This window comes from Panicum virgatum, chromosome 1K (genome assembly GCF_016808335.1).
Source record: "Panicum virgatum strain AP13 chromosome 1K, P.virgatum_v5, whole genome shotgun sequence".
Classification (NCBI taxonomy): domain Eukaryota; kingdom Viridiplantae; phylum Streptophyta; class Magnoliopsida; order Poales; family Poaceae; genus Panicum; species Panicum virgatum.
Genome location: NC_053136.1, coordinates 3,843,831 through 3,871,289, shown reverse-complemented (window position 1 = coordinate 3,871,289; position 27,459 = coordinate 3,843,831). Strand labels below are relative to the sequence as shown.

General features: G+C 49.7%; 2 protein-coding genes across 2 annotated transcripts; both read right to left on the bottom strand.

Moving 5' to 3' along the window:
* Window positions 1-3,828: 3,828 nt before the first annotated feature.
* On the bottom strand, window positions 3,829-5,060 carry LOC120651044 (putative homeobox-leucine zipper protein HOX26). Its single transcript, XM_039928377.1, has 2 exons — window positions 4,538-5,060; window positions 3,829-4,348 (listed from the first exon to the last, which is right to left on the bottom strand). The coding sequence occupies exons 1-2, from the start codon at window positions 4,988-4,990 to the stop codon at window positions 4,079-4,081; spliced, it is 723 nt and encodes a 240-aa protein (XP_039784311.1). The 5' UTR covers window positions 4,991-5,060; the 3' UTR covers window positions 3,829-4,078.
* Window positions 5,061-14,682: 9,622 nt separating this feature from the next.
* On the bottom strand, window positions 14,683-18,089 carry LOC120650248 (probable protein phosphatase 2C 45). Its single transcript, XM_039927321.1, has 8 exons — window positions 17,783-18,089; window positions 16,555-16,688; window positions 16,336-16,434; window positions 16,086-16,244; window positions 15,798-15,884; window positions 15,612-15,703; window positions 15,375-15,449; window positions 14,683-15,286 (listed from the first exon to the last, which is right to left on the bottom strand). Exons 1-8 carry the CDS (start codon window positions 18,004-18,006, stop codon window positions 15,095-15,097), a joined length of 1,062 nt encoding a protein of 353 aa, XP_039783255.1. The 5' UTR covers window positions 18,007-18,089; the 3' UTR covers window positions 14,683-15,094.
* Between the last annotated feature and the right edge of the window lie 9,370 nt (window positions 18,090-27,459).

The window sequence follows — 27,459 nt, the reverse complement described above, 5'->3', positions numbered from 1 at the left end:
CCTTCGTGCGGGGTATCCATGTTCGATCCGAGAACCGGTGGTTGTATCGGGACGTTACCCGACAGACCAAGAATTGTTCCGTTTGAAGTGCGTTTGAGCCGGCGTTGCCTTTATGGTGATGGCCCACGCACTTGAGCCGGGATAATTTAGGCGGTTCTGCCACATGAATCGTCCCAGGAGTGAGGTTCATGAGTCAAGTCCGGGCTGGCCCAGTCAAGGCTACATGAAAGTAGCTCGCCATGACGGCGTCGTTTCCACCAGCTGTTGTGATGGCGGTAACATACACCTGTAGGAATTTCGACGGGTTAGTGGTACCGTCGTACTTCTCCGGCAGGTGTGGGCGGAACTTGGATGGCCATGCCACCGCGCGGAGGTGATCCGCCAGCGCAGCGCAGCCCACCCCGGCCACCGGTGTACCCGCCTGTATCCGGGCGTTTACCGGAGGCTTGGGTGCTAAAACATCCAAGTCTGCATTGAGGTTGTGGCCCTCAATGTTGAGGCGGCGCTCTCGCGCCCACTCCACAGAGATGCGGGCGTCCTCACCCGCACGCCTGCGGTTGAGCACCGCCCGCAGGTCTTCTGTTCGTGCACCCCTCACTGTGGGGGAGCGCACGGATGCCGACGCACCGCCCTGGCGCCGGTGGTAGGGTACCACCGCATTGCCAGGCGGAGGTCGTTGCCCAGTCCTTGCAGAACTGGGGGAGGCCTGAGCCAGATGGAGGAGACGGTCAACGTCGTCCCTCTACTGCCTCAGGGCGTCTGGCGAGGCTGCAGCAGCCGGAGGGTTGCGAAGCAACTCCCTAGCCGCCGCCAGCGCTCCACCGCTCGCAGCTTGTGAGGTGGCCCTTTGACGGGCGCCCTGACTCTTGCCGATGTGCAGCGTGCGCCGCCGCCGACGGTGGCTGCTCCACGGGCACGGTTGCCCCTGGAGCAGGAAGGCGAGAGGCGTGTGGCGCGGATGACGCCACACCCTCCGTCATCTCCACGTCGTCCACCCGAACCATGGAGACGAGCAAGAGATGAACTGAAACCAGCTATGCCCCTACCTGGCGCGCCAAATGTCATGGTGTGGTAAACCACATCCGGGTGGCGGAATGCACCCGCCTAAGCCCAGAGGGTGAGTACTCGGGGGTTAGCTAGGACTAGTTCGATCTCCTGGAAGAACACGATGAACACAGCCGATTTAGAGTAGTTCGGGCCGCCAGAGCGTAATACCCTACGTCCACTGTGTGCTGTATTGCTTGAGTCTGAGTGAACCTGGAAAAACCTCTTTTTTTGTGTGCGGCGAGCGCCTCCCTTTTATATCTCAAGGGAGGCGCGTACATAGCCGTTGGGTCCCCGGCAAATGGGCCCAACAATGCAGTATAAAATAGCGTACTATTCATACATTATGGCGCTGCAGGCGAAGTAGATCTCATCCCCGGATTTCCCTGGTTTGTCCGCGGGAATCTTCCGACCGGCGTGCTTTGCCCTGTCTTGTCGAAACGGCGCCAGGGTGTAGCGTGCGGCGTTGCCTGCAGCGTAGCTGAACGGGCTGTGTAACTTGCGGCGTAGGCGACATGATGGAAAAGTGTCGTGCCGTCGTATCCAATTAATGCGGCAGACGGGCTCTGCGCGGCTGCAGCGCAGGCGGCTGCACTGTGTACCTTGGTAATACGCGGTCTACAGTGAGGACTGACAAATGCTTTCAATTCGGTGGGTGGGCGAGTCTTCCAGCGGAAGACCCGCGCCCGCGCCTGCAGGACACGTGGCGGCTCCGGACCCCCCTGGCGGTATGTTGGTTCTACGCGCGCGGAAGGTCCGGACGGGCGCGAGGAGGTCCCGGACCCCTATGGGGGGTCCGAGCCCTCGGTTGTTGGTTCGGAGCCTCCCCTCCTCAGGGACACGTGGCATCACCGGACCTGTCCCAAAGCGTGGAGCGGGTCCGGGGCCGTTGGCCCGGTGAGGTAGGAGCCTGACCCGTGGGGCCCGGCTGCTCCGCCCCTTATGGCGTAGTTACGGTTGACTACACGAGTTATGCCTTGCTGCAGGAAGAGTGGGTATCCCTGCTGCAGGGTACCGACAATATCTTAAGACCAAAATAGCTGGAGTCCAGCCCTGAAAAATATATTGCAAACGGAAAAGGTAGAATATAGATGTATGAATTAAAGCATGCATAAATTTGGCTAATATTTTCATTAAATATTTGAATGTGTCTGCAACAAATCTTGATGCTTTATCTCAAGCAAATTGAATGCCCCATGCATGACCAAATAAAGAATTTGTTTGCGACACAACTGAAACCTGAAGTCATTCACAGGTCACGCACACCACCACCTGTGCTCTTGAGCAGGGTGTGCGAACACTCGTCGACCTCAGGTTCCGTCAATATAAGTAGAGGGAGGTCTATCAAAATGCAACCCAAAGAAGCTAAAAAAATGAGAGGGCAACAGTAACAGTTAACTGGGTTAATCAAAACAATGTGCTTGCACATAAAATTCTCGATTGGAGTATGTCAGTAACAATTATGCAATTAAAATTTCAAACAAGGAAGTTTGCACCAGGCGGAGTGTGCTACTGTCGTTGTGGAGCGTGGAGACCTGCTACTCGGGGCTCGGCATTACAGGGCTCGAGATCCTTGGTCGTCCTCCAGCTCATCAGGTACACCCTCTTCCGCTCCCGCGCTTGGTGTGCGTGCGTAGGCGCGATTCCGCAGCAGACACTTCAGCCAGATTCTGCTTCTTGTCCCCCACGGTGCGCCCGCGCTTCTTCCTTGCCCACGGCGACTGCCCCTGCGCCCCTGTAGGCGCCACCAGCTGCCACAAGCGGGTCGTGCCGACCGACGCCAATCTACTGCACAACTGATGACAGGAATACAGGATCGCGCTCGCGAGTGCTTTTGCAGCGAAGTAACCAGGGTCCGGTCATCCCTCTCGCTGACTCCCTCCCCCTTCGTCCATGCCATGGCGGCGCTCAAGAAGAACTCCCTGGCCAATGATCTTGGTAGGACTGGTAGTGCTATTGCTAATTAATAGCCGTATAGTAATCAATCGTTCTCGGTCCAAAGTCCTTCTCTCCATGTTGAGGATCACATATTAATTCCTGATCAACCCAAGCAGCGTTCCAAACCGTGAAACTGTCTGCCTCCTCTGAATCACAAAGTGGGGACAGATTCTGCCCTGCCGTTTGTGAAAGCTTGGTGCCTTGCTTGATTTTGTTCCCTCCCAGCGACGGGAATCTTCTGGCTCAATTAGACTCTTCCTCATACCATCTCTCATTTAGCCTTTCTGGGGTTTGCTCTGATTCGTGATTCCCCGGGAGGAAATGTTCCTCATGAGTCATGAGTTGGTGTAATGAGATGATTCATCTATCTGTCTAAAAGTTTCAGAAGATTTGTTTTCTTATATATATATATATATGCAGAGAAGAACGTATATACTAATTTCTGAAACGAACAAGGAAATGTGTGCTCTCTGTTCTTCCATGGGTGCTGATTTGCAGGTTTTGCATGGTCCAAATCCAGGTTCAGACGTTCACTGATGCCCAGAAAGTTACTACCTGGCGCCATGGAAAAGGTAGCTTGTACATTTCAACGTACTAGTATAGCATGCAGTAACATAAACTTTTATGTTCTTAGCGGTCGATTGATATCACTAATCATATAATTATGATAATTTATAACTGTATTTAGGCATTGAAACCCAGTCAAAAAAATCCAAACTAAAAGAAGTAGAAGTAGAAAACACACACCTTGCAAGAGATATATAGAAAAAGGAACATGCATTACAAAAAGAAACTGAACATAATTAAATTTGAAAAGTATGAATTCTATTGCATCATATATGGACGTGTTCCACCGAAACCTGTATTTGTCAGTGATGATGAGAACCTCATCAAAACCCTACTTTTCAACGAATTAAAGTTCGCGCAGTGTGGTAATTACGTAATTAATCAGTAGCTTAACCTCGTGCATGTATCTAATTAACTGATGTATCTATCTACAATAGAAAAGGGGAAGGAAATTCTGCCGCGGACTCCATGCTGCGCGCACGGTCGCGAGCTCGATCCCCTCGGGTCATCAGTCACTGTGCAGTTCCCGTCACGCCATCTCGCCGGCGGCAACGGCGACCTGCGCCTTCTTGTCGCAGCAGGAGGCGCAGACAGCGAGCCTGGCAGGCGCCGCCCGGAGGCCGGCGAGGTCCCGGCGGAGGCGCGCGTTCTCGTCGGTGAGGCGGTCGCACCAGCGGCGGAGGAGCTCGCAGTCGACCTCCGTCTGCTTGAGCTTGGTCCTGGCCCGCCGGTTCTGGAACCACACCTCCACCTGCCGCGCGCTCAGCCCCACCCGCCGCGCCAGCTCCTGCTTCTCGCCCTGAGGTCGATCGACGCCAGAGAAAAAAAATCCAACTCTGATCAGATTGATTATTTATCCAAAATTCCAAACCCAACAGACGGGATCGAAACGAAAAGGAAATTTAATTTGGATATGAAGGATTATCATAAGAGATGGAAGCCATGGATTTCTTGATGGAAATGAGCGAGCGTGTGGGCATGGACATACATGAGAGAGGATGTTGTGGGCGCGGAAGCTGTCCTCCAGCATGGCGGCCTGCGCGGCGTTGAGCCGGAGCTTCTTCCTCCCGGCGCCGCTGCCGCCGCCGCCGCCGCCGCCGCCGATCGTCAGGCTCCGGCGGTCGCCGTCATCATCCGCGTCCTTGACCTTCCTCGCCTTCTTGTTCTGCTGCCTACTAGCCGGAACAGCCGCGGCGCCGCTACCGCTGCGATCCCTCCTCTTCCTGCCCGCCGGCGCCGCCGTGGGCTCCCCGTTGTTGTCGCCCTCCAGCGACAGCACCTCCCCGAACAGCTGCACCGTCCGCGGCCGTGGCCTCCCTCCTCCTCCTCCTCCTCCTCCGGGCCCGCCGCCGATGCCCAGGGACAGGTGCGTGCCGAACTCCTCGGCGGAGACGGAGTAGTGGCGCTCCTCCGCGCTGCCGGCCGTGGTGAGGCTCGACATGGCGGCGGATCGATCTCTGGCCGATCGAGCTGGTACGGCGACGATCGATGGAGAAGAGCTAGGCTCAGCTCGTGCAGCGTGGCAGCTTCGCGGCGGAGGCCTGGCTGTGGTTTATATAGGCGTGGCAGCAGCGGCGCGGCCAGCCCGGCGACCTGATGGACACGGCCGCGTCCGGTGTCGATCGTGTGGGGGGTTAGCAAGCAAGAGGGCAATTAATTAGGTTGATGATCAATGGGGACCCTGCTAATTACACGTTGATGCATGCTTGGACCCTGCCAATCTTTTTTTTTGCGACTTTATTTTGGACCCTGCTAATCAATACGCACCTGATGCACGAAACAGCTGCTGCTGCAAAGTACGGGTAGTATAGAAATCTCGGTTTCGTCTTGCATTGGCCGTCAAGATGAGATGAAATCATCAGGTGCATGGCCCTGATTAATTAATGGGCACTTAATTTGCTAATACTAGTAGTAGTAGTAACGCTGGCTGGCCCTGTTAAGTTGTTGGGAAACCGACGGCGATTTGATTACGAGTAGTAAAAATACATTTAACCAGGCGTTTAGTACTAGCTTTATTTACATTTTTTTTAGAAGAAAAATGTATTGATCTTAGCGCATTACACCGGCTCTTTCACAAACAGGACCCCCAAGAAAAGGAAAATTACAAAAAAGTCCAAAGCTCATGTTCATGTTCATCTTCCTCGAAGCCTTCAGAGATCCGTTCGTCACCGCCGCCGAAGCCGCTTCCCAATCGTCGTCGGACACCAGAGCCAATCTCCACAAGATAGAGGCCGCAGAGAAGGGCTTACTTCTAGACGAATCAGCCGAGTACACTGCCTCCCAGGCGCATCGGCCAACTCCCATACCCACGACGCATTCTTCGATTCCACCGCCGGCAACCCGAGCAAAACTCAGATTTTCACCAAAGATCATCTTCCTCGAGATTAACAGGGTCAACAACATCATCACATGAAGAAGACGACGATGCGCCGGCTCTCGACTCCTAGACAGGTCTCCCCAGCCTCTCCGTTGACGTCGGAGTAGATCGCCATCGGAGAACGGAAGATGCTGGGAGAAATTATTCCACTGCGCCGCCGTCGCTTCCGCATCGCCGGCGTCGCCAGGAAAAGCAAGCCGCAGAGGGGCCACACTCCACCGGCAAAATCTAACTCCACCGCCGAACATCGACGGCGAGCAAACTCTAGATCTAGGAGGACTCGACTAAGACCCTACGAAGACAGACGGTCTGTTGAGGAGACAGACCCCCGCTCCTCGTCACCACCGGCAGCGAGGCCGGAGGCGAGGGAACGGGGGCCGCAAACGGTGGCCGCGGCGGCATCGCCCCTCGGCTCCTTTCTTTCGCCCCCCTTGGAGAGAGAGGCGGCGGCCTTTTGGGATGTTGCATGCATGCAGATTTGTTGGACAGCTTTATTTACACTTGATGCGGCAACAATTAACCTATAGTACAGCAAGAGGGCGCTAGTAATACAGTAAAAACGTTATGATTATTATTGTTGCCTGATTCTCTGACCGTTGATGATTGTCCCTAGCTAGCCCCAAATCTCTAACACATGATGAAATAATCTTTAAAAAAAAATGATACGGGTATTGGGTAGTAGCCTGCATGCTTTGGAAAGTACTATTTATTTACAGAAAATCTATTTCTATTCTACTACTCTAAGCTAGCGGGCGTCAAAGTCTAGGCAGGTGGTTTGATGCAACATGTGCATGCATGCTGGGCAGTCAAAAGCACCACCGATCGAGTGGACGCCGAATCGTCAGGGCAGACGTCGAACGGACAAGGCGAGAAGGCGAAATTGATTAAGGTGTGGAATGTAATTAAGGCAGGTGTGAAGGGGTGGGTTAGGGTAACAAGTAAGGTGATTGGAGTGATCGATTGCTTAGTTGAAACGCCAGCTCGCAGTGGTGATCTGGAGCGAGCGATTGACTTTGACCATCCGGTGGGCCGGATGGCCCGGGCAGCAGCGCCGTACGGCATGCATGCAGGGTGCTCTCGCGCATGCGTACGTGTAGCCGCTGGATGTCTGCCACGTGGCGCCGGGAACTTGACAAGCGGGGAGAGCCGAGTCATGCATGCTACGGCGAATAATCTTCTAGAGACGGAGTAGTATGTATGCATCCAGCACTGTTCACACGGATGTATTCAGGCATGCATGCATGTTCTAAATCATATACTGTCGTTTTAACTTTACTACTGGATCTGTAGCTTTTTGCTAACAACTTATATATCCTGGAACAACGAAGAAGCAAGGATACATACCAGAGGCAAAGCTAGATTAGAATTAACTCTGGTGCACTCTCCGTTGGATAGTAGGAAGCTACTATAATTTACATGGTAAAATTTAGCTAACTAGTAGAAATTTTCCATTTCACCATGGTGCATGTGCACCAGGCAAAGAGAACGTAGCTTCGCCCCTGATACATACTAACTATAAAGAGTGATATTTTTATGATTTGGTCGATATATATGGATGCGTTATGCTGGCACAGTAATGTGCAAAGTATCGATCTATAGGGGCAATTTGATCTTTTTGCGTACAATTCTATTAAAAATGATTATATTGATAGGTGTAGTGTCCAGCATCCAATTGTCATAGAAGTTTAGTGTGTTTGAGCAAAGACACATTGTTTTAGTGTGTTGTGGCAAATGCCACTTTTTTTAGTATCCAGGATCTAATTTTGCCATCTCTGGGACGCCGTGGTACCCACGCCGGCGGACGAGTCCTTGGACGTGACCTGCGGGAAACGCACGGCCCAACGGCGTCAACGTCCGCGAGCGGCCGCCGTTTGTTCGTTCCCGCTGACGCGACCAAGCAGCCGAAACACACCTAGCTAGCGGATCGATCGGAGCCTCGGAGCGAGGTGAGACGACGACGTATGCCATGATGATTTGATACATGTCTATTTGTCAATCCATTTTTGCACGTACACAAAGTCACAAACTAGCTGGTAAATTAAAACCTGAGCTACTACATAGGAGAGAGAGGTTATCGTCATAGCACACTGACACAAGTCAAGGGACAATTACTGCGGGCGCAGATAAGAGAGCAGAGGTCTACTTTATTTTTACCACGAAACACGGTAGGGTAAACTTGAGTCTAATCACATCAAACGTGTGGATGCCCATTAGAAGTACTAAATAAAGTTTATTTATAAAATTATTTGTGGAACATGTAGGCTAATTCGTGAGATGAGTGTAATGAGAATAATTAATTCATAATCAGTGGATATTTACTATAGCATCATTGTAGCAAATTAAGAATTAATTAACCTCATTAGATTCGTCTCATGAATTAGCACCCAGTTGTGCAAAAAAGATTTATACTCAAATTTTATTTAGCACTCTTAAGTGATAAGATTCTCGTTTAATGTGACAGGGTTAAAGTTTAGCCATATGGAAACAAAAAGTATATAATTTTTGTGCTCTCTCTCCCCCTCTTTATGTCAAAGGAACGGTGTTCTCGTGAATGTTTTATTCGACACTTGTGTTCCCATGGGGAAATCTCAAATCTGTTGTTTTAATTTTTTTTTTCAAAAAAATCTCAAATCTGTCGGATTCTACGTAGCTAGCTATGCTACTTCTGTACGATCGAGTACGACGCCGTTCGATCAGTCTTTGCAAGATAACCTCAGTGTTGACGTGTCATCGTGTTGGGACCCAATAACAATAATGCATGTAGGAACAAAAAAACGTCCAAGTAGTCAATCATATACGTGCGTGACTGTAATCTTGCGTGCACGTGCCATGCTGGTCAATGCAGGAGCTCCATCGGCAGCTAGCAGCCTCCCTTACCTGGTACCACCCCTCTTGACCGGCCTCCTGCTCTTTCCCAAGCTAGCTTAGCTTGCAGCAGAGATCTTTGAACGAACAGGGAAAAAAATCAAGGTTTTCTTGTATCTCTTCATCTCCGTTTCCCGATGATGATCCAGGTCACTGACAGGACTTCGATCTCAGTCAAGGAAGAAAAGGGAAATATATAATATCACATCGAGTGCAAGCCCATGGTCGGGGGGGGGGGAGGAAAATAGATAATAAAAAAATAATTGTTTCTTTCCCGTACTAAAAGTTATTTCATGATTTTGACATTAAATCCGTATATCCTTCACGAGAATTAATTACAATTGCGGGTCGTCAAGATAAACCGCAGCGGCGGCAAGAAAAGAATTTATTTCTTGGTCTGCCGCGGTTGCTGAAATTTGCGCGGACTACTCAGCTAGTTGGCAGACACGACCATCTCAAAAGCCAAGGTTCGAGAGCAACATTGCCAGCAAAAGACGGTGCATCACCATGTTTTTCTTTTCATGGAGGCGATGCGTGCATCACCTTTACTTGCAAGAACACCGATTCTTCTTTAATTTGTTCATGGGCCCAACATAAGCAAAATCTCTGATAATGATCTCCATGACTCGGTCTATCTAGAGCACACGCGAGGAAGGATCGTATCATACACATCATACACTTATTACAAACAGTCCTTTCATGCACTTTGTTGCTTTCACATCAGATCATGCCAAAGAGCTTTGTTTACTACTACTTTTGTGTTTTGTCATGCATGAACATCGTTTTCATCGGTGAATCGCGGGCAATCGGCATGGGCGAGATAGATCTTCCCTTATCATTAGGATATTCTTGGCCAAAGCACGGTCCAAACAAGTAAAGCCCGGCAGTTTAATTTACACGAAAGCATGCCTTATGCTTAAGCTGATCTGCATGTTGACCTCCAAAAAGTTCTGTATCAATCATCAAGTCAGTGCCTAGTACCTTCCTGGAACATCATGCATACAATCGATCAATTTGAGACGAGTACGGCGTCCATATATCTGATCCCCAACTCTCTAGTATGCTCTCACTTTATTATTTTGACTATGTGTGATGGATGGACTGGTGGTGTAGCTATCCCCTAGAGTTCAGTACTGCAGCTTGACTATTTCAGATGATCTCTGTTCTAGTTAGCTGAGATTGATGTATGAATTGTTCAGTACTAGGTGTGGTTAGCAGTTGATAGGTGTTCTTGTTTATCTTTTCTTTCCATCTATCATAACTGTAGTTCTTGTTGTTATTGTTAGGGCAGGGCAGGTACTGCAGTAGAAATGGGCCGAGTTGCTCCAACAGTCCAACTGATATCCACAGCAACCTCATATTTTACCTGTTCAAGAGCAAGATTGGTTCCAAGGTTGTCATTGCTAATTTACCGCGCGCTGTTCATCAGCTTAAATATCACTGTGGAACATGTCAAAGGTGGTAAAATTACGTTATTTGTTTTTAGTCTATGCTCTGATGTATGATAAAAATGCACATGCGTGCCCATGAATAATAGATCGAGTCAAAAAAGTTCGCTATATCAAGTCTTAATCAAACAAATCGATCACAAAGATAATAAAAGTTAAAAAAAAGAATCATAAGTATATTTAGTGGAATTTGTTCTCTACTACATACTCGAGTACGTGCTAATAAGTAATAAAGATACAAAAGGCGAGGTGACCAAGACCAAACCAATGAGTGGACAAATTAGAAGGGAGTATAAAGTGAGCAGCAGACAGAACCAGATGGACCAATTAAAGGCTCTTTTCTTCTTCTTTTCCCCCCCTGAATGTCGCACTTTACTATGTACTCTGGTCTCTGATGCAAACAAACACTTAGCTTTTCTTTAATTTGTCGATCGTCAGTGATGGCGCCAACGCCGTCAACATCCACGAGATCTGACGACTGAGCGCATAAATCCTTTGGCAAGCAGTGCAATTCATCTACCATCTATCATCATCAGATCAGCATAGACGAGATCATCATCATCAGAAGCTCAAGAGAGAGGGATGGGTCTCGAGATGACGAGATGTGAAAGGAATTCGGGACGAGAAGTTGGTGGACGGACCGGAGGAGGAGGCCAAGTCCATGTCGCCGGCTTTGGTGGACGCCTGAATTGGATGCACGCCAACAAGGGTTGTGCAGTTCTCGATCTCCGGCTGCTGGACAGGGTGTTGTTGTGGCACCGGCACACACGTGTGTAGACCTCACGTACGGGGTCGCTGGTGCGCGCGTAAGCGGGCGAGACCTTTGGAACTCGACGCCGTTCTTCGTTCCCTCGCCGTGGAAAAGGATCGGTCCTCATGTACGGCAGCAGCCAGCACCGATGGTATTCATAGTTTACATTGTAACCTGAAAATGGTTTCATTTCTGGCCTGCTGTTTGGAGTGAACTGCAGGATGCAAACTCACCGTAAAAATACTCTCATCATTGGATCGAACAAAAAAGTTGATAAATTGAAATTCATTGTAATTAATTTGGTAGAACACATGAACTAAGACAAATTCCGGGAGGGCCTTACGAGAATTTAGAAGCACGATGCTAAAGAGGCAGAATCTTCAAAGATCTCTTGATCTCTATTTGCAAGAACATCTTTACCAATTCCTCTTCATTTTCTAGCGCCCGGCAGAAGCAAAATCTCCGGTAATGATTTTGACGATAACTCGGTCGGTCATTACAGGCCTATCATTAGGCTATTCTTGGCCGCCCAAGCACGGTCCAAAGAAGTAAATTAAAGCTCGTTTAACTTACACGCAAGCATGCCTTGATGCTAAGTTTGAACTGTGCATGTTGACCTCCAAAAAGCTCGAGGTCTAGTCAGTGCCAATGCAAGGACCTTCCCTGGAACCTAGCTACTAGAACCGACAAATTTGAAACATGTACGGCATCCATATATAATTATAATTAATATCCCAAATCTGTATTATTGTCTCACTTTGGTTTATGTTTGCTTTGACTCTCTACAGTATGCACGGATTGGTACGGTGTAGCTAGAGATCCCCAAGAGTTCAGTACTGCAGCTTGACTGCTGTTTCAGATGGTCTCTGTTCTAACTCAGATAATTGATGTGTGAATAATTGTTCAGTACTAGCCTACTAGGGGTTGTTGGGAGTTGATGGTTGTTTTTGTTTATCATTTGCTTTTATTTTATTAATCATAACTTTTTTATTTTAGATAATGTAACGAGTCCCGGCCTCTACAAAGTATATACAGCCAAATTATTACTGCATAATATAGCCAAATTATTAATCATAACTAGTTCATGTTATATATCTTGCTAGGTCCAGGCACATATGCTGATCGAAAGTTGACAGTAATAAAGGGTCACGGTGAGCTGGAGCACATGGTAATGTCGAAAATGTTGTATCATGCACATAGGGAGAATACATAACTATTATTTTTAAGAAATTTTTTTACGTAATCCAGAAAATGCATATATAGATAACGCTAAATTTTAGAAAATGCTGACACGAGCTTACAAAAGTTCCTTGCAAGCGAAAGGCCTGGATAATGTAACAAAGTTTTCCTTTCTGACAAATAATGAATACATAATATTCACGCTCACCAGTCAGTGCAAGTTATTTTTTTTAAAAAAGAAAACATTTCGTGGAATTTGCTCTCTACATGCTAAAGGCGTAAAGGGGTATGTTGGTGGAGAGTGTCTCCGAGAAGGACAAACACTACAACAGTCGGAAAATGTGTGTGGAACGAAGATGCAATGAACTTGGGGAAACACGGGTGGTCTTTGGACAATCGTCCGGAGTCCTTTCTCTCAATATTCAATGTTTCATCGGGTATTTATAGGCGGCGGTTTACATACTAGACCTCCAAATTACACTATAATGCCCTCCAAGAACTAGATTCCCAGTATATTCCCGGAGCAGAGCCGTACTTTTACATTACTCGGTGGATTACAGCTAGATTCTCACTCGGGCTTGCCGCAGGCCCAGCCGCCTACGTCATCCTCGGTTCGTTCCGGCCTTCAACGCCTTCGTCGAAGCTCGGGTCTTCGGGCTTGTCTCCGGACACCGCTTGCATTTGGTACTTGCCTCCTCGCCCCGACTGCTTGAGGGTTTCGCTCTTGATGAGGCGGCCAAGGCCTTCTTGAGGCCTTCGCTTCGCCTTCTCTCGTTGTCTCTTTGTTTGGCTGACGAAGACCTTCGTCGGGTCGAGGCTTTCGCCCGGTCTTATCTCGACCAGCTCGCCCAAAGGCGGACCCTTCGGTGAGTGGCCGAAGGTGGCGCCCCAACATGGTACAAAAGGATTGGTGATCAATGCAAGACCAAACCAATGTGTCTACAAATTAAAGGGGACTAAAGTGAGCCGAAGATATATAGAACCAGGTCGATGGACCAGTTAGAGGCGTTTTTCCTTTTCCCTGAACTTGGCATTGCTACATATATACTCCTGGACTCTGATGTAAACCCTTAGCTTTTCTCGATCGTCAATGATACGATACCGTCAACATCCACGACCACGAGATCTGGTGGACAAAGCGACCGTTAAAAATCCTTTGGCAGGCAGCGGTGCAATTCATCATCAGCAATTCGGCATAGACTGAAGTGGATGGACCGATGGACCGTCGACGGATCGGAGGAAGAGGGCATCGTGAGAAGTTGTTGGACGGAAGTGGAACGGAGGAACTGAGGAAGAGACAAGCAGCCTATGTTTGTTGCCCTCCCGGTTAGGCCGTTGGGGCCTTGAAGACTTTTGCGACTGGGATGCAAGTAATCACAGAAGGACCTAAGGCCTATCATGAGCCTGCCCCTGCCGCCGGCCACCTTTTTTTTTTTGTGTGTCTCCGGCGGCTTTCTGCCGCCAGATCCGCCAGCTACTGTCCCGCTCGGTTTTCTACACCACCGTTCTAGTCCTGTGTCACTGGTTATCTACCCGACTACCAGCAGCGGCAGCGCTCTGCCACCTCACGAAACCGCCCCCTCAGCCCACCACCACCACTAGGCTTTCCTGCCGCCCTATCGCCTTTATTCTATATCAGGCGGTGATGGATGCCAGTGCCCAACAACCCTCCCCTCTCCTCGAAACCAGCCAGCGTCGTGAGGACAAAGATGGACAGGTGCTAGATCCACTTATAGCGACAGAGGCGGAGCTTCTGCTAAGATTGCACCCCCGCGCGCGACTCCTAACATTAGCGCCCTCCGTTCTAAAATGTAAGATATTTTAATTTAGTCTAAGTTTAAGTAGTCTAAATTTTACTAAAACCTATAAATAAGAATATTAATATCTAACAAATTATAAAAATATTAAATCTAATCATTTTTATTTGATATTCAAAGTTATTATTCGTTTCTATAATTGATCAAATTTAGAATTTAAAATAGTATATCTCAGAATGGAGGGAGTATGCCTGCATTGGATCATTGGATGCATGAGCCGCGGCGCGCACACATGTGGAATGGTGGCCTGACCTAATCACCTAATAATGTTCAGTTTCCTTCTGTGGCTGTCGAGGGTTTAGGTAGAATCTGTGTACATCAGCGGAACGGAGTGAATGGATCGACACGCGGAGAGGAAACGCCCACATCGGATTTTCGTTGGGCCGACCGACTCGCCAAGAAACACACAAAACCGCGGAGCCCGAAAGGCCCAGAGAAGCCCGCCCGCGCCGTTCCCCCAGCAACCAGCTGCTCGTCGCCCTACTGCGCCCGAGCCAGCAGCCAGCAGTCTCCTCGACGCCGATGGAAGCATAGAATCCTCCACGTAGAATTGCTAAATGCTCTTCTTTTCAAAAAAGAATAGCTGATGCTCTAGCTGTTCATACAGCAGGGAGCAGGCTATCTTGCATAACAAATTCAAACACACAACTCTGAAGAAGAAACAGATCAGATTCATTTGGTCGCACAAACAGTAAATCGACGACTAATGTACCAAATTCTTAAGTTTGACACCGAAAGGCAACAGAGCGAATGTTGGGAGATTAATTGTTACATACTGCGGTGCACAGCTTGCTTCAAATCGTTCCAACAGTTTTACACGCACTTGCTGCGAAGAAAACCTCCAAGCACGATTCATGAATCAACAGCAACGGAAAAGCTACATTACAAAGCTTAATGGAAATGGAAGAGTCCACCTTGGATCATACAGTAACAGCACTAGCCCTGTCGTCCATCTAGGCCAGCCAAGACCAAGAGCAACAGGAGAATGACAGTTGGGGCGAGTCAGTTTCCTTGCGGAACAGCTGCGCGGACGCACAGCGACAAGGCATCTACTTCGAGCATCAGATACAACATCCAGAAGAACGCATGCATGATTCTGCATGAGCAACTAGGAAGTTTGGTCATGGGCAGACTCTTTCTCTTTCTCTTCGCCTGATTTATCACCAGAGGTCGTTCCATCTAGGAAGCGGACAATGACAACTGTGATGTTGTCGGAACTTCCCCTTTTGGAAGCTTCTCGGAGAAGCTTGTCTGCTGCTTCCTGGGGGTCCTGAATAGGCTTCACCATGGCAACAGCTTCCTGGGAAATACATTACATCAGATAGGCAGAGACCAAGTGCAGAATATCCAAAGTCCAAACAAAAATTTTTCAGTAATATTTTCCATACATCATTAGTCACGACATCCCAGAGTCCATCACTAGCAAGGATGAGGAATTCAAGGGAGCTGTCAACCACCTCCTCCTGGTAGTAACAGAAAAAAATCGCTCTGAGATGGTTATGACAATTGCTGATGATACAACCTCCACTTCTAGACACTTACAAACTCGAAATACTTCCTCAAACCATGATATGTTTGTACAAATATTCATCAAATTCATAAGAAAACAAAACTAGACAACAAACCTTGATTTCTGGGTCAGCAACAACATACTGCTTCAAGAGTTTATCACCAAATGCTCGAGAAACGGCAAGAACACCACCCACACGCCATGTCCCTACAAAATTCCAATAATCAAACAGTAAAAAAACAATTATTGGCACATATTAAGATAGTTTTATTTTCACAGATAGATTCAGAGGAATCATTACCAGCCCACATAACAAAGCCTCCAGCATCCTCAATTCTTTGTCTCTCATCTGACTGATCAGGTTTGTGATCCCTTGAAACAGCAATGGCTGCAGGTCAAGATGAGAAAAGCATTGTTAAACAGGAATGCGAGTAACTTGGAATGCTGCTATTCAGTTTATCCATGCGTCATGGTGAAATACTCGACCGCAAAAAGGTATAGCACATAATAATTTGAAAAGTTCTGATGGAAGTGGAAGTATAGGAACACAAGACACTGAGATATGTTATGTTACAGATAATAAACTTACCCTGTCCACCTTTACTTATAACGGCTCTAGAATCTCCGACATTTGCAACAAGTAAACGATCACCAACAATAATAGCTGTTGAGGCAGTTGAGCCAGCATCTCGAGTCTGACTACTATCAGCTTTCAAAAATTCTGAATCTGTTTGGTTGTAAGTTTCGGCTGCAGAAAAATAACAAAAGGATAGGAAATCAAGATCACCCTATCCCAGAGTAGAAGAAGCACAATGTCTGCCGTAGTTATGTGCGCGTACCGATTGCAGCCTTGGTATCAGTGATGAACTTTGGGTGTTTAATTAAATTGCTGAAAAGGTGCTGCTTGACATATTCAGCTGCTCGCACTCCACCGTGACCTACAGAAACACAAAACTATGCTCACTTTACAACTCAAAATAACAGCTCCGTGAAGGGTGCTGGCACTATGAAAATCAATGGAATCAGTACTTTTAATGACACTTGGCATACATACATACCATCATATACGCCAAACATTCCAACTTTCTCTCCATCAACGTCGTCTATCCTTGCCTCATAAAAGTCCTCCATCGATGCTCTTTTCCCAGGAGAACTTGCAACTCCATAAATGTAGCGACCATTTTCACTGTTACTGCAAAGGAAAATGTTCTGTCAACCCACTGTGAATTCAAACTTGCGCGATATTGCAGACTTATCATATAAAGAGAAATCCGGTACAAAGAATTTCCTGTGACATTGATAAATCTAGATAGGAAGTCTGTGTGCTCTATATATCATGAGGAGAAGATTTGATGGCAAAAAAATAAACATCTTACTTCCACCAAGTTCATCAAAGTGACGATTTCTTTCTCTCTCTTTTTAAGTAACTTAGAATACAGTTTTACACATTAGTGCAACTAGTTATCTTATAGTGCTTATGCTTAACACGTAATTATCTTATTTGTATCTCAGGACAAGTGATCAGTCTACACTTCTATTGTAACCAAAGAGCACGGATGCAAGGAATGTTTTATTTGCAAGGGGTACATTTGGTGATCCAAGACATCCTTAAGGTCCAGTGATAAATATATCACAGAATCAAATATCAGAAAAATCCACAATAAAACATGCACGAACGAGTTTTAGTTAGTGCGGACTTAGAGCAGCCACGGGGCAAGGAAGGTTAATTAACTAGGGCGCTAGACAAACTGACTGGATGTCCAAAACCTTAATAGATCCTGACGCTTTTGGCATCAAAACGGCAAGCTATGCATCTTTGATCTGACTTTGCGCGACACATCGTTAGGGGAAAGTGGGATCAGTGACGTGCAGTAACAAGCAATGGAATGGTAGTCCTTAATGATGAAAAAGGAAGGAAATACTTGTAGGCAGAAGAGGATCAGAGGAACTCGTGGATGACCCCCTACAGCACTAACTCATCACGTTCCCGTGCTCGTCAGCATCGCTACAGCACGCAGCTACCAGAGATCGACGCTAGGAATCGGACAGATTCAATTGAGAGGCTGGCTGCTCAGCTCGCGTCCGCCGTCTAACTCACCCGAAACCCGTGACCACCCCACCCCCCGAACACCCAGATACCGCAAGCGGCACAGCTCACCCCCGCGGCCATGGATCTCCGCTCCAGAGCCTCCCAGAAAGCTAAAAGTCAACCAGAGGAGGAGGAGAGGGAGGGGGCCAATAATGAGATCGCGCGGAGCAACCGGGTTCGAAGCGGCGAGGCATCACCTGATGCCGCCGCCGGCGTCCGGCGGCCCGTCCCCGTCGAGCCCCATGCGCTTTGCTGCTGCCGCCGCCACCCCCGCGGCGCCTTCCTCCGAGCGGCAGGAGCAGGAGGCCGGCCGCCCCGCGAGCAGGAGGGAGAGGAGGAGGAGCAGCACCACCACCAGCACCGGAAGCGGGGGCGAGAGGCGCGCGGCGGGAGGCGGTGGACCCCACGGACCCTCGCGCATGAGAGGTGGGAGGAGGAGGAGCGGTGGGCAGCCGGGCGTGTGGGGAGGAGAGAGAAGGGGGGGTGGGGGAGGAAACGGATGGACGCGACGGGTAGTGGTGGAAGGAAGGGAAGGGAAAGCGAGCGGGGCGAGGAGGAGTGGACGAGAATGATCGGCCGGTGGCTGACGTGGCGGGGCGCCCGTGACCGGGCCGACCCGGTCAACGCCCCCCCCCCCCCCCCCCCCCCCCGGTCAAGCCGCGCACGGAGTTTACGTGTACACCGGAGCGGGGCAGGTCGATCGGCACCCCCTGTATTTATTTATAGCTTCGGCACGACTCGTTATGGTGTTCGTGACTTCGTGGTGGTGGAGCGTTGTGTGTCTAGCTCAATGTGGTCATTACTAATGACTTTTTCGGATCATGTCAATACTACTTGCTCTATTCGGCTACAACCAGCTAACGATATTTTTTTTCACACTAAACTAACACCAGCCAACCAGCCCAACAGAGTGAGTTTTTCTTCTTCTTTCAATGATCCGAATAAATTCCGACATACTTCCTCCATTTAGAAATACAAGTTGTTTTAACTTTTGTAAACTGTGCGGATAGACAGAGTATATATCATAAAATATACTCTCTCCGTGCGAGAAAGTTGGTTATGGGATGGAGAAAAACGTGTAGAACCAATCAAATGTTTAGCAGATTCTACTTTTCTAGTTACAATATATATGCATTTATGACGTGTAAAAAAATCAAATGAAAATAAACAGCACGGTTTTTTTTTGTCACAATTGCTCTTTTGGTGCAAAGTTTTTGAAGTATACGAACACACATTTAAAGTATTAACGTAGACTAATAACAAAACAAATTACAGATTCCGTCTGGAAACTGCAAGACGAATTCATTAAGCCTATTTAATCCATCATTAGCAAATGTTTACTGTAGCACCACATTGTAAAATCATGGTACAATTAAGCTCAAAAGATTCGTCTCGCAATTTACACGCAAACTGTGCAATTTTTTTTATCCACATTTAATACTTTATTTATGTGTCCAAACATTCGATATAATATTTTTGGCCAAAAATTTTTGAATCTAAAAGCCGGCCAACAATGTCATTTCTAGGATGGGTAACGTGTCTAAAATTTTCTAAAAGCTTTAAAATAATTCATTATTTAAGACTGATGGAGTATGTATTAGTAGGAAGTACATAGTTTTGCATACGAGAGCTTGGTGTAATTATACTAATACGCTAGCTAAAAGGTAGCAACAACGCGTTCTACTTAGACAAAGGGGACGGAGGACGCGTATGAGCATGACCACGGTGAGGTCAATGGGGTGTGTGGGTGTGGCCGGCGCAATCTCTAGCATATCCCACTGTTGATCCATCCAATGATCCCCTCAAGTTTACTACCTGGAATGTCGAGCGGGACAGAGACACAGGTGATGGGGGGGGCACAAGCACATGCAGGAGTTGCCCGCCCATTTCCTTGCCTCGCTCGCAAGATGGCTGGGCTGGCTGCCTCCCTGCCCCACGCGGTGCACTCGAGATGCGCGCGCGGGTACACGTGGCCGCTACAGGAGTTGGAAGTTACAAAAAAAAAAAAAAGAATCCGGAATGGAAGGAGCAGGCCGGCCTGCCCATGACCCGACCAGAATTTTCAGCAGCCAAGGATATTTTTGAACTCCCGCTTTCGTTGGTCCGTTTCGGCGATTCGTCACTGAATTTCGTCAGGATTTCATCGAAGAATCAGACAAGTTTGGGAGGAACACCCTATGGATCGTTCGCCTTCCTCCAGGACCATCGTTGGATGGATCCACGAGCGAGCCGCTGCGGTCTGCGCGGCTGTACAGCACCTCCCGTCCGGCGTCCGGAGCTGTGCCTGGAGCTGGAAGCACTAGTGTGTGTCTAGGCCTGAGAGCTGGCACCAAAGATGATACGAAGCTATACAAAAGTTTGAGAAAAAAAGGCGGACGAAAAAAAAGAGCAGGAAACAAGAAAGCAGTAGAACAGGGAATCTCAAAAAAAAAACTCAAAGTCGGTTGCAGTGGCCAGTGGCGAATCCAGAAATTCTTAAAGGGGGGCTGATTTCTTTTTTCCTCTCTTCTTCCTCTCCTTCTTCCTCATCTTTTCTTCTCCAAAATGAAGGGGGGCTCCATGGTGTTTTTGGGTCTAGGGGGCTCCAGCCCCCCTAGACCCACTGCTGCTTCCGCCACTGGCAGTGGCTGCTGTAGCCAGGGATAGTTCTGGCTGTTATTTGGGAGCATCAACCTTGGTTTTTGCTGGCGTGTCTGATCCAGAACTATTGGAGGTTTTGGCTTGCAGGGAGGTTCTTGCTTTAGCAAATGATCTCCTAATCCAGCAGGCTAGAGTGGCGAGTGACTGCCTTAATGCAGTTAGGAGCATTCAGACAGGAGGAATGGGCATCTATAGCCATATCACCCAGGAAATCAAGGCGAGAGTGGAAGATTTTCTGAAGATTGAGTTCGTCCGCGAGCGAAGAGAATCCAATACCGAAGCGCATAACCTGGCAAAGAGTGCCATTTATGATTCCCCTGGCCGCCATGTGTGGCTTGTAACTCCGCCTATGGGCGTTTGTGCTCAGCACGTTTTAGCATCTTAATAAAGTTCGCTAACCCTATAAAAAAGCAAAATATGGAATCTTATTTTCTGGGGTGGTTTTGTGGGGGGTTCAAAGGGGTGGTTTTGTGGGGGGTTCAAAGGGGCCCAGCCCAAGCCCACGGAAAATCGATCTCCAACAGCAGAGAGGCAAATGTTCATTTGCCTTCTGTATATAGTACAACGAGATATATTTTTCATTTGTGTCTCCAACAGAAGAGAGGAAGAGGCAGTTGCAGTCCCGCTCGCCACGCCGCCGCAGCCCCACTCCTTCGCCGGCGCGCCGTCCGGAGGCTGGGCCGCCGTGGATGCCTAATCGATTCCCCGATGGAGGAGGGAGAGGGCGCTCCTGCGCGCATAGGAGGCTCCGACGTACGACGACGACACGCCCGCCTCCGCCTCCCCTGCTCCGCCCGCCGCGCTGGACGATGACGAGCTGGACGACGCGCCCGCCTCCGCCTCCCCTGCTCCGGCAGTCGGGCGTGGTCGCATCTGCCGAGCCCTCCGTGGCGCACAGCGAGGCGAAGACGGCGAGGCGAAGGCGGCAGCGGCCCGGCCTCTCTCCCCCTGCTCCGCCACGCACCGGCGAGCTCGAGCTTGACCCTCCCGACACGGATCTAGTTCCGCGCGCGTGCGCGAGCAGAGACCGCCGGCGGGTCGAATCCCGGCGGCCGCGCCGCCCCTGCTCCCTCCCTGCAACGCCGCCGCACCGGACCGGCGGGCGGGCGGGCGAGCTCAGCGGGGCCCAAGGAGGTGCGGCGGAGGTCGGGATGGGGCAAGGGGGTCCGTGGCGCGCGGAATCGAAGCGTGGCGGTGGGGAAAGTCCGGCGCGGAGGTGCTGGGTGGGGCTAGAGAGCTCGCGGCACGCGGCGAGGTCGTCCTCCTCCATTGCCGGCTTGCCTCGAGCTCGTGGATCTCGCTCTCCTTGCGGCGACCAGGAGCTCCGCCAGGCTCGAGCTCGATGGCCTGGAGCTCCGCGGTGTAGGGTCGAGATGGCGGACTAGAGGGGGGTGAATAGTCATTTCTAAAAATAATCGCGTTGGCTAACCGAAATTTATGCGGAATTGAAACTATTCGCTTAGCCAAGACTTCACCCCTATAACTATGACTCTAAGCACCTCCAAAAAGATTCTACATAAAGCAAATAGAGTGCCAAACTAGCAAGAACTCTCCTGACAATTCTAATGCCAAGCCACACAAGACTAAGCACTAGTACTTCACAAACCGAGGGAGCTCCTACACAATTCTAATGAGCAAAAGCACAAAGACAAACCTAAGCTCATTACATGCTCAAGGACAAGGATACACAATCCAAATCCAAGAGCTCAACTTGCTTAGCTACACAATCTAAGCAAGAGCAACTAATTGAGCTACACAAGCTAACTAGTTACACTAGAGAGCAACTACACAAGCACAAGATATAGATGAATGTAAATACAAGGCTTGTGATTTGGAGAATACAAACCACCGAGAAGAGTAGACAAAATTGACATGGTAATTTTTATCCCGAGGTTCACTTGGTTGCCACCAAGCTAATCCCCGTTGAGACAAGCTCCAAGGTTGCCGCCGATCCTCTTGCTAGTGGTGACTCTCAAGTCACACTCTCCCACGTGGAGTGCTCACACCGAGCTCTAAAACATAATCCGGCCGAATCACTTGTTGCTCTTCACATCTCGCTCAACTAGAGTTGCTCTTCGCGGCTCCCGCGGGGTGAGCACAATACCCCTCACAAACTCTTCTCCGGAGCACCGCACAATCTTCTTGTGGGCTTCAACGGGGCCTCTTGCCACCAAGCCGTCTAGGAGGTGGCAACCTCCGAGAGTAACAATCACACCGGCTTGCAACACGATCACCTAGGGCCACTCGATACAATCTCTCAAAGCAATCGCACTAGAATTGCTCTCTCACTCGATCGGATGATTACTATCAAGTTAGAGTGAGTAGAGGGCTCTCAAGCACTCTCACACAAGGACACCAAGTCCCCAAAGTGCTCAGCAACCACAAATGGCCGGCCACACCCTCTATTTATAGAGGTAGGCCCCAAACTAGCCGTTATATTCAAAGCCCGTGAAAACAGAGTTTTCGCGGACTGTCCGCCTCACAAAAACCGGACTGTCCGCCATTCAAACCCAACGGCTAGATCTGCAATGATTATGTGTCAGAGTCGACCGTTAGAGCCCTTCGCGGACTGTCCGCTCCCTATTGGCGGACCGTCCGCCGTTCAGACACTCCGATCACTCAGAGAGAGAACGTCTCTGGACAAACTTAAAGTTTGAGGGGCGGACCGTCTGCGCCCCTTGGGCGGACCGTCCGCTCTTCACATCGTGCAACCCACCAGAAGCGAAATCGTCTCTGGACAATTTTTCAACTGACCTGCGGACCGTTCGCACCCCAGGGGCAGACCGTTCGCCCTTCACTCTTAAATCCCACCAGAGACCCAACACGTCTCTGGTCAATTTGTTAAGTGATCTGCGGACCGTCCGCTCCCCTTGGCCGGACTGTCTGCAGTCCAACCTTTCATCCTAAGCCAGAGAAACAACCTCTCTGGACAATTTCTTTAAAACACCCGCGGACTGTCCGCATCCCAGGGGCTGATCGTCCGCAGTACGGCCTTCAAGCCCAAACAGAGCTGCAACCTCTCTGGACAAAAATGAATTATACTTGTGGACTGTCCGCCCTACCGGACCGGACCGTCCGCCCGTCACTTCTTTTTCCCACAAGTTAATCAACATCAATTCCAACACCTTCTCCTTTGCAAATGTGCCAACACCACCACGTGAACAACACCATGTGCATGTGTGTTAGCATTTCACAATTATTTTCAAAGGATTTTCACTTGATCTCGCCACGCCACTCGATCCTAGCAACATCGTAATGTTAGATCGCTCAAGTGGAACTAGATGACCGATATGCAAACAAGTTTGCCCCTCTTGATAGTACGGCCATCTATCCTAAATCCGGTCATGCACTTCTCTACACAACCTTTGACCGGTGAAATGAAATGCCCTACAAGTCATACCTTTGCCTTGCGCATTCCATTTCATCTTCCCAAATATTGATGCCTCACAAGCACCAAACTCCATCAAGCCTTTTGATCATCATCATGAGTCTACACTTAGCTTGATCTTTCTTGAATGATATGATCCACTCCATATCATCACATGACCTCTTTGGTCCATCGATCTTGACCTTTCTCGCTCTTCACCGTTGCCTCGGTCCATCGGCGCCAAATCTTGCCCAAGCTTCACCGCCTCGCGGTCCCTCGCTTCAAAGCCTTGACTTGCCCTTCTCCATTGCAACCGGTCTATCAAGCCAAGCCTTGTCTTGATCTTCTAAACTTTGGTCACATAACTCCATGTCATGTCTCATATGCAATGAGCTCCTCCATCACACTATATGAGCATAGCATCAACCCTTAGCCATTTCTCCTCCATGACACATGTTGCTCATACTAGTGTCTTTGTATGGACTAATCTCCTGAGTATCTCAACATAAACACTTATTAGTCCACCTAAGTTGTCACTCAATTACCAAAACCAAACAAGGGCCTTTCACGCGGCCTCGTGCGGACCGGTAGGGCAAAAGTGGCGACGGCACACGACGGGGCAGAGGCGCGGCGCGCGGCACGCGCGGGCCGGCCGGGCGAAGCGGCGGCGGCTCTCTCCGGCGGCTCTGGTGGCGGCAGTTGGGGATGGCGCACCGAGGCCGTGGGCGCGCACTCCTCCCTCCCCGCGCGGAGCTCTCCTCCCCTGCGGTGAGGCGGGCCGCGTGCAGGACGGCGGCGCCCCCTCCAGCTTGCCCCGCGCAGGCAAATGCGTCGGAGGAGAGAGGGAGTGCATTTTTCCATCGTCTCTCTCCTCTGAGGCATTCTGCCTCTCTGTTTGCATCTCTTGTTGGAGATGGTTGCATTCGCTACAGTACCCAGTGGTGAGGCAAAAATAGAATTGTCTCATCCGATGCCTCACCTGTTGGACTCAGTCTCAGCAAGTGGTGTGGTCAAGGCATCAGGCATTAGGCCCATGTATGCATTAATTAGTTAAGCCTATCTCCTTCCTCTCTTTCTTTCTTTAATTGCAGCTGGACTACTGGGCCCAAGAGGTAGACCCAACATTTGACCACTTCTTCTAATCCAGTGAGCGCGGCGGATCTCTGTGTGCCCACGAAAATAGGGGGTGCTCGCAGTCAGCCGCCGCGTGAGAGCAAGTTTTATGGTTGTGCCGAGCAGCGGGCAGAAAGGGAGCTAGCACGGCATGCGTTTAATACTGCTGCAGCAACGGCAGCAAGCGGCGCAGTGGCAGCGGCCAATCGCCAGCGAGCGGCGCAGCGAATGGGAGCACCCCGGCGCGCGCATCCGCTCGCTTCAGCCGGCGTCTCGCGAAACGTCAGCTTGCTTCTATTATATATTTTCTATCTCTTCCACGTCGGATTCCACGGCTCCCTGTCGCCTATAATACTTGCTCTGACTGTGATGCCATCCATCGCATCAAGTTGCCCCCACACTAGATTTCATGTTTTAGGACAGCGTTCGGCAGCTCTTCTTCCGGCTTATTGTGCAGTACTTTCTCTCACAATCAATCTGCCGTACAACTTCTTGCGCTGTACTTTTCTCTCACAACGAATCTACCGGCTTATCCATTTAATACCTGCCGAACAGAGTCTAGATCTAAATCGGCCCAACAAACCAATTTACTGTAATTTAGTTAAATTTGTTTCGAAATAACTTTTTTGTTGTGGAACAATTTTTAATTGTTTTAGTAATACAAAAAATTGTTTTGAAAAAAAATTATTCTAAAATAAAAAAGAGTTATTGAGCTTTGTGTGATGATTTAACTATCATTTACACATGCGACTCTTAACATTTGCGCGAAAATATGCTCGACATATGAGAAGTGTTGTTGGGCCCCACCAGTGCGCCTGCGTCCAGTGGGCCCATACGTCCCGCTGGCGCCGCAACAATCCGACGGCCCACGTCTGCAGCTTGTCCGTCTTTGGACTGTTTGTGTTATGGGTCGGGATCTCATTTTTTCTTTTTCTCTTTTTTTTTACCGGGCTCATCCGCCACAAAGACCAAGCCACTTCAAATCTCTCCGTCTCCTGTGAATTTTGTCTGGATGAATTTGAAGCAACATCACTTTGGATTTGTAATTTGTTCCTACTTTGTGTACGTTGAGAAGTGCACGTGAGTTTGCGAGAAGTTTGAAGCCTGGACGACCGAGGAGAGAATCTCTCAACAACCAGACCAGGCCGCGGCAGACGACGGGCGATGGCAGTTTTTTTATTTTTTATTTTCATTTTTTACAAAAATATATTTTCGATTTGGAAATTTACGGGAATATACCCCGGCCGCCCAGCTGCCGAGCGGCCGGGATCTGGCCGCTCGGCAGCGGGGCGGCAGGGGCATTTTTAAAAAAAATTTCGCGAAAAAAATTGCGCGCAGGTCCCGGGACCGGTCGCCCGGCAGCGGGGCGGCCGGCCCTGGCTGCTCCAGGAGCGCCTCACATCCAGCATCGGCAAGGTCGGGATCGCCGTCGCAGTGCTGTCTTCGCCGTGCTCACCGCGCGCCACTTCACGGGAAGCACCAGGGACGAGCAGGGCAAGCTGACGTTTGACAGGCACCTCGTCACCGGCCTTCAACAGCGTCTTAACCGCGCTCGTCGGCATCTTCCAGCAGGGCATCACCATCATCGTGGTCGCCATTCCCGAGGGCCTCCCGCTCGCTTTCTCCATGAAGCGGATGGTCAAGGAGCACGCGCTAGCTGGTGCGCACGCTCTCGGCCTGCGAGACCATGGGCTCCGTCACCGCCATCTGCACCGACAAGACGAACACTTTCACGCCGAACCAGATGAAGGTGACAGAGTTCTGGGTCGGCTCCGACCGACCAAAGCAGGTGGAGGTCACCAGTGCCGTCGCCAGCTTGCTGCGCCAGGGAGCAGGGCTCAACACCACCGGAAGCGTGTACCCGACGGAGAAAGCACTTTTGTCTTGGGCCGTGGCGGACCTCGGCATGGACGCCGACGCGCTGAAGAGGAGCTGCAAGGCGTTGCACGTTGAGGCGTTCAACTCCGACAAGAAGCGCAACGGCGTGATGATCAGGGACAACGCGACCGGCAAGGTGACCGCGCACTGGAAAGGCGCCGCGGAGATGGTCTTGGCGAGCTGCCCAGCATGGCCATCAGGCATATATAAAGTCATGTCCCATGAACAGCTGACTCCAACCAGCATGCTCGTTAGCAGTATGAGGCCATGTCTCATGCACAGCAACTCTGCCCCTTCGATAGCCCATCAACGCCAACCAGACCTCTCTCGGGAACCTTTCACGATGGTCCAGTCCATGGCCCCAACGAATAAAAAACCACACCGCTCCATCCTCTCTGCTTCTGATGACATGCTTCCACAGGCTTCCACATTCTTTATTTATGGGGCATGCACGGAAGCGGGCGCGTGAGAGAGGCTGGCCGCCCCGCTGCCGGGCGGCCTGGGGAGCCGGCCGCCTCGCTGCCGGGCGACCGGCCTCCAGGGACTTGTTCGTAATTTTTTTTGTAATTTTTTTTTAAAAAATGCTCCTGCCGCCCCGCTGCCGGGCGGCCAGATCCCGACCGGGGTATATTTCTGTAAATTTCCAAATCAAAAATATATTTTTATAAAAAATGAAAATAAAAAATATAAAAATAAAAGAACCGCCGGGCGATGGCCCTGCCTGCGGATGCGCTAGCCTCTCAGTCAGATCGAGCCCGTTGCGATTTGTCACCTTGTACTGCTGCAGCGTGCACGTGCTTGGCCCGCCGCCGCCCGGACAAAACATTGGATCTCCGTCACATTATTTCCGCGCTCCACATGCAATCAAAAGATACG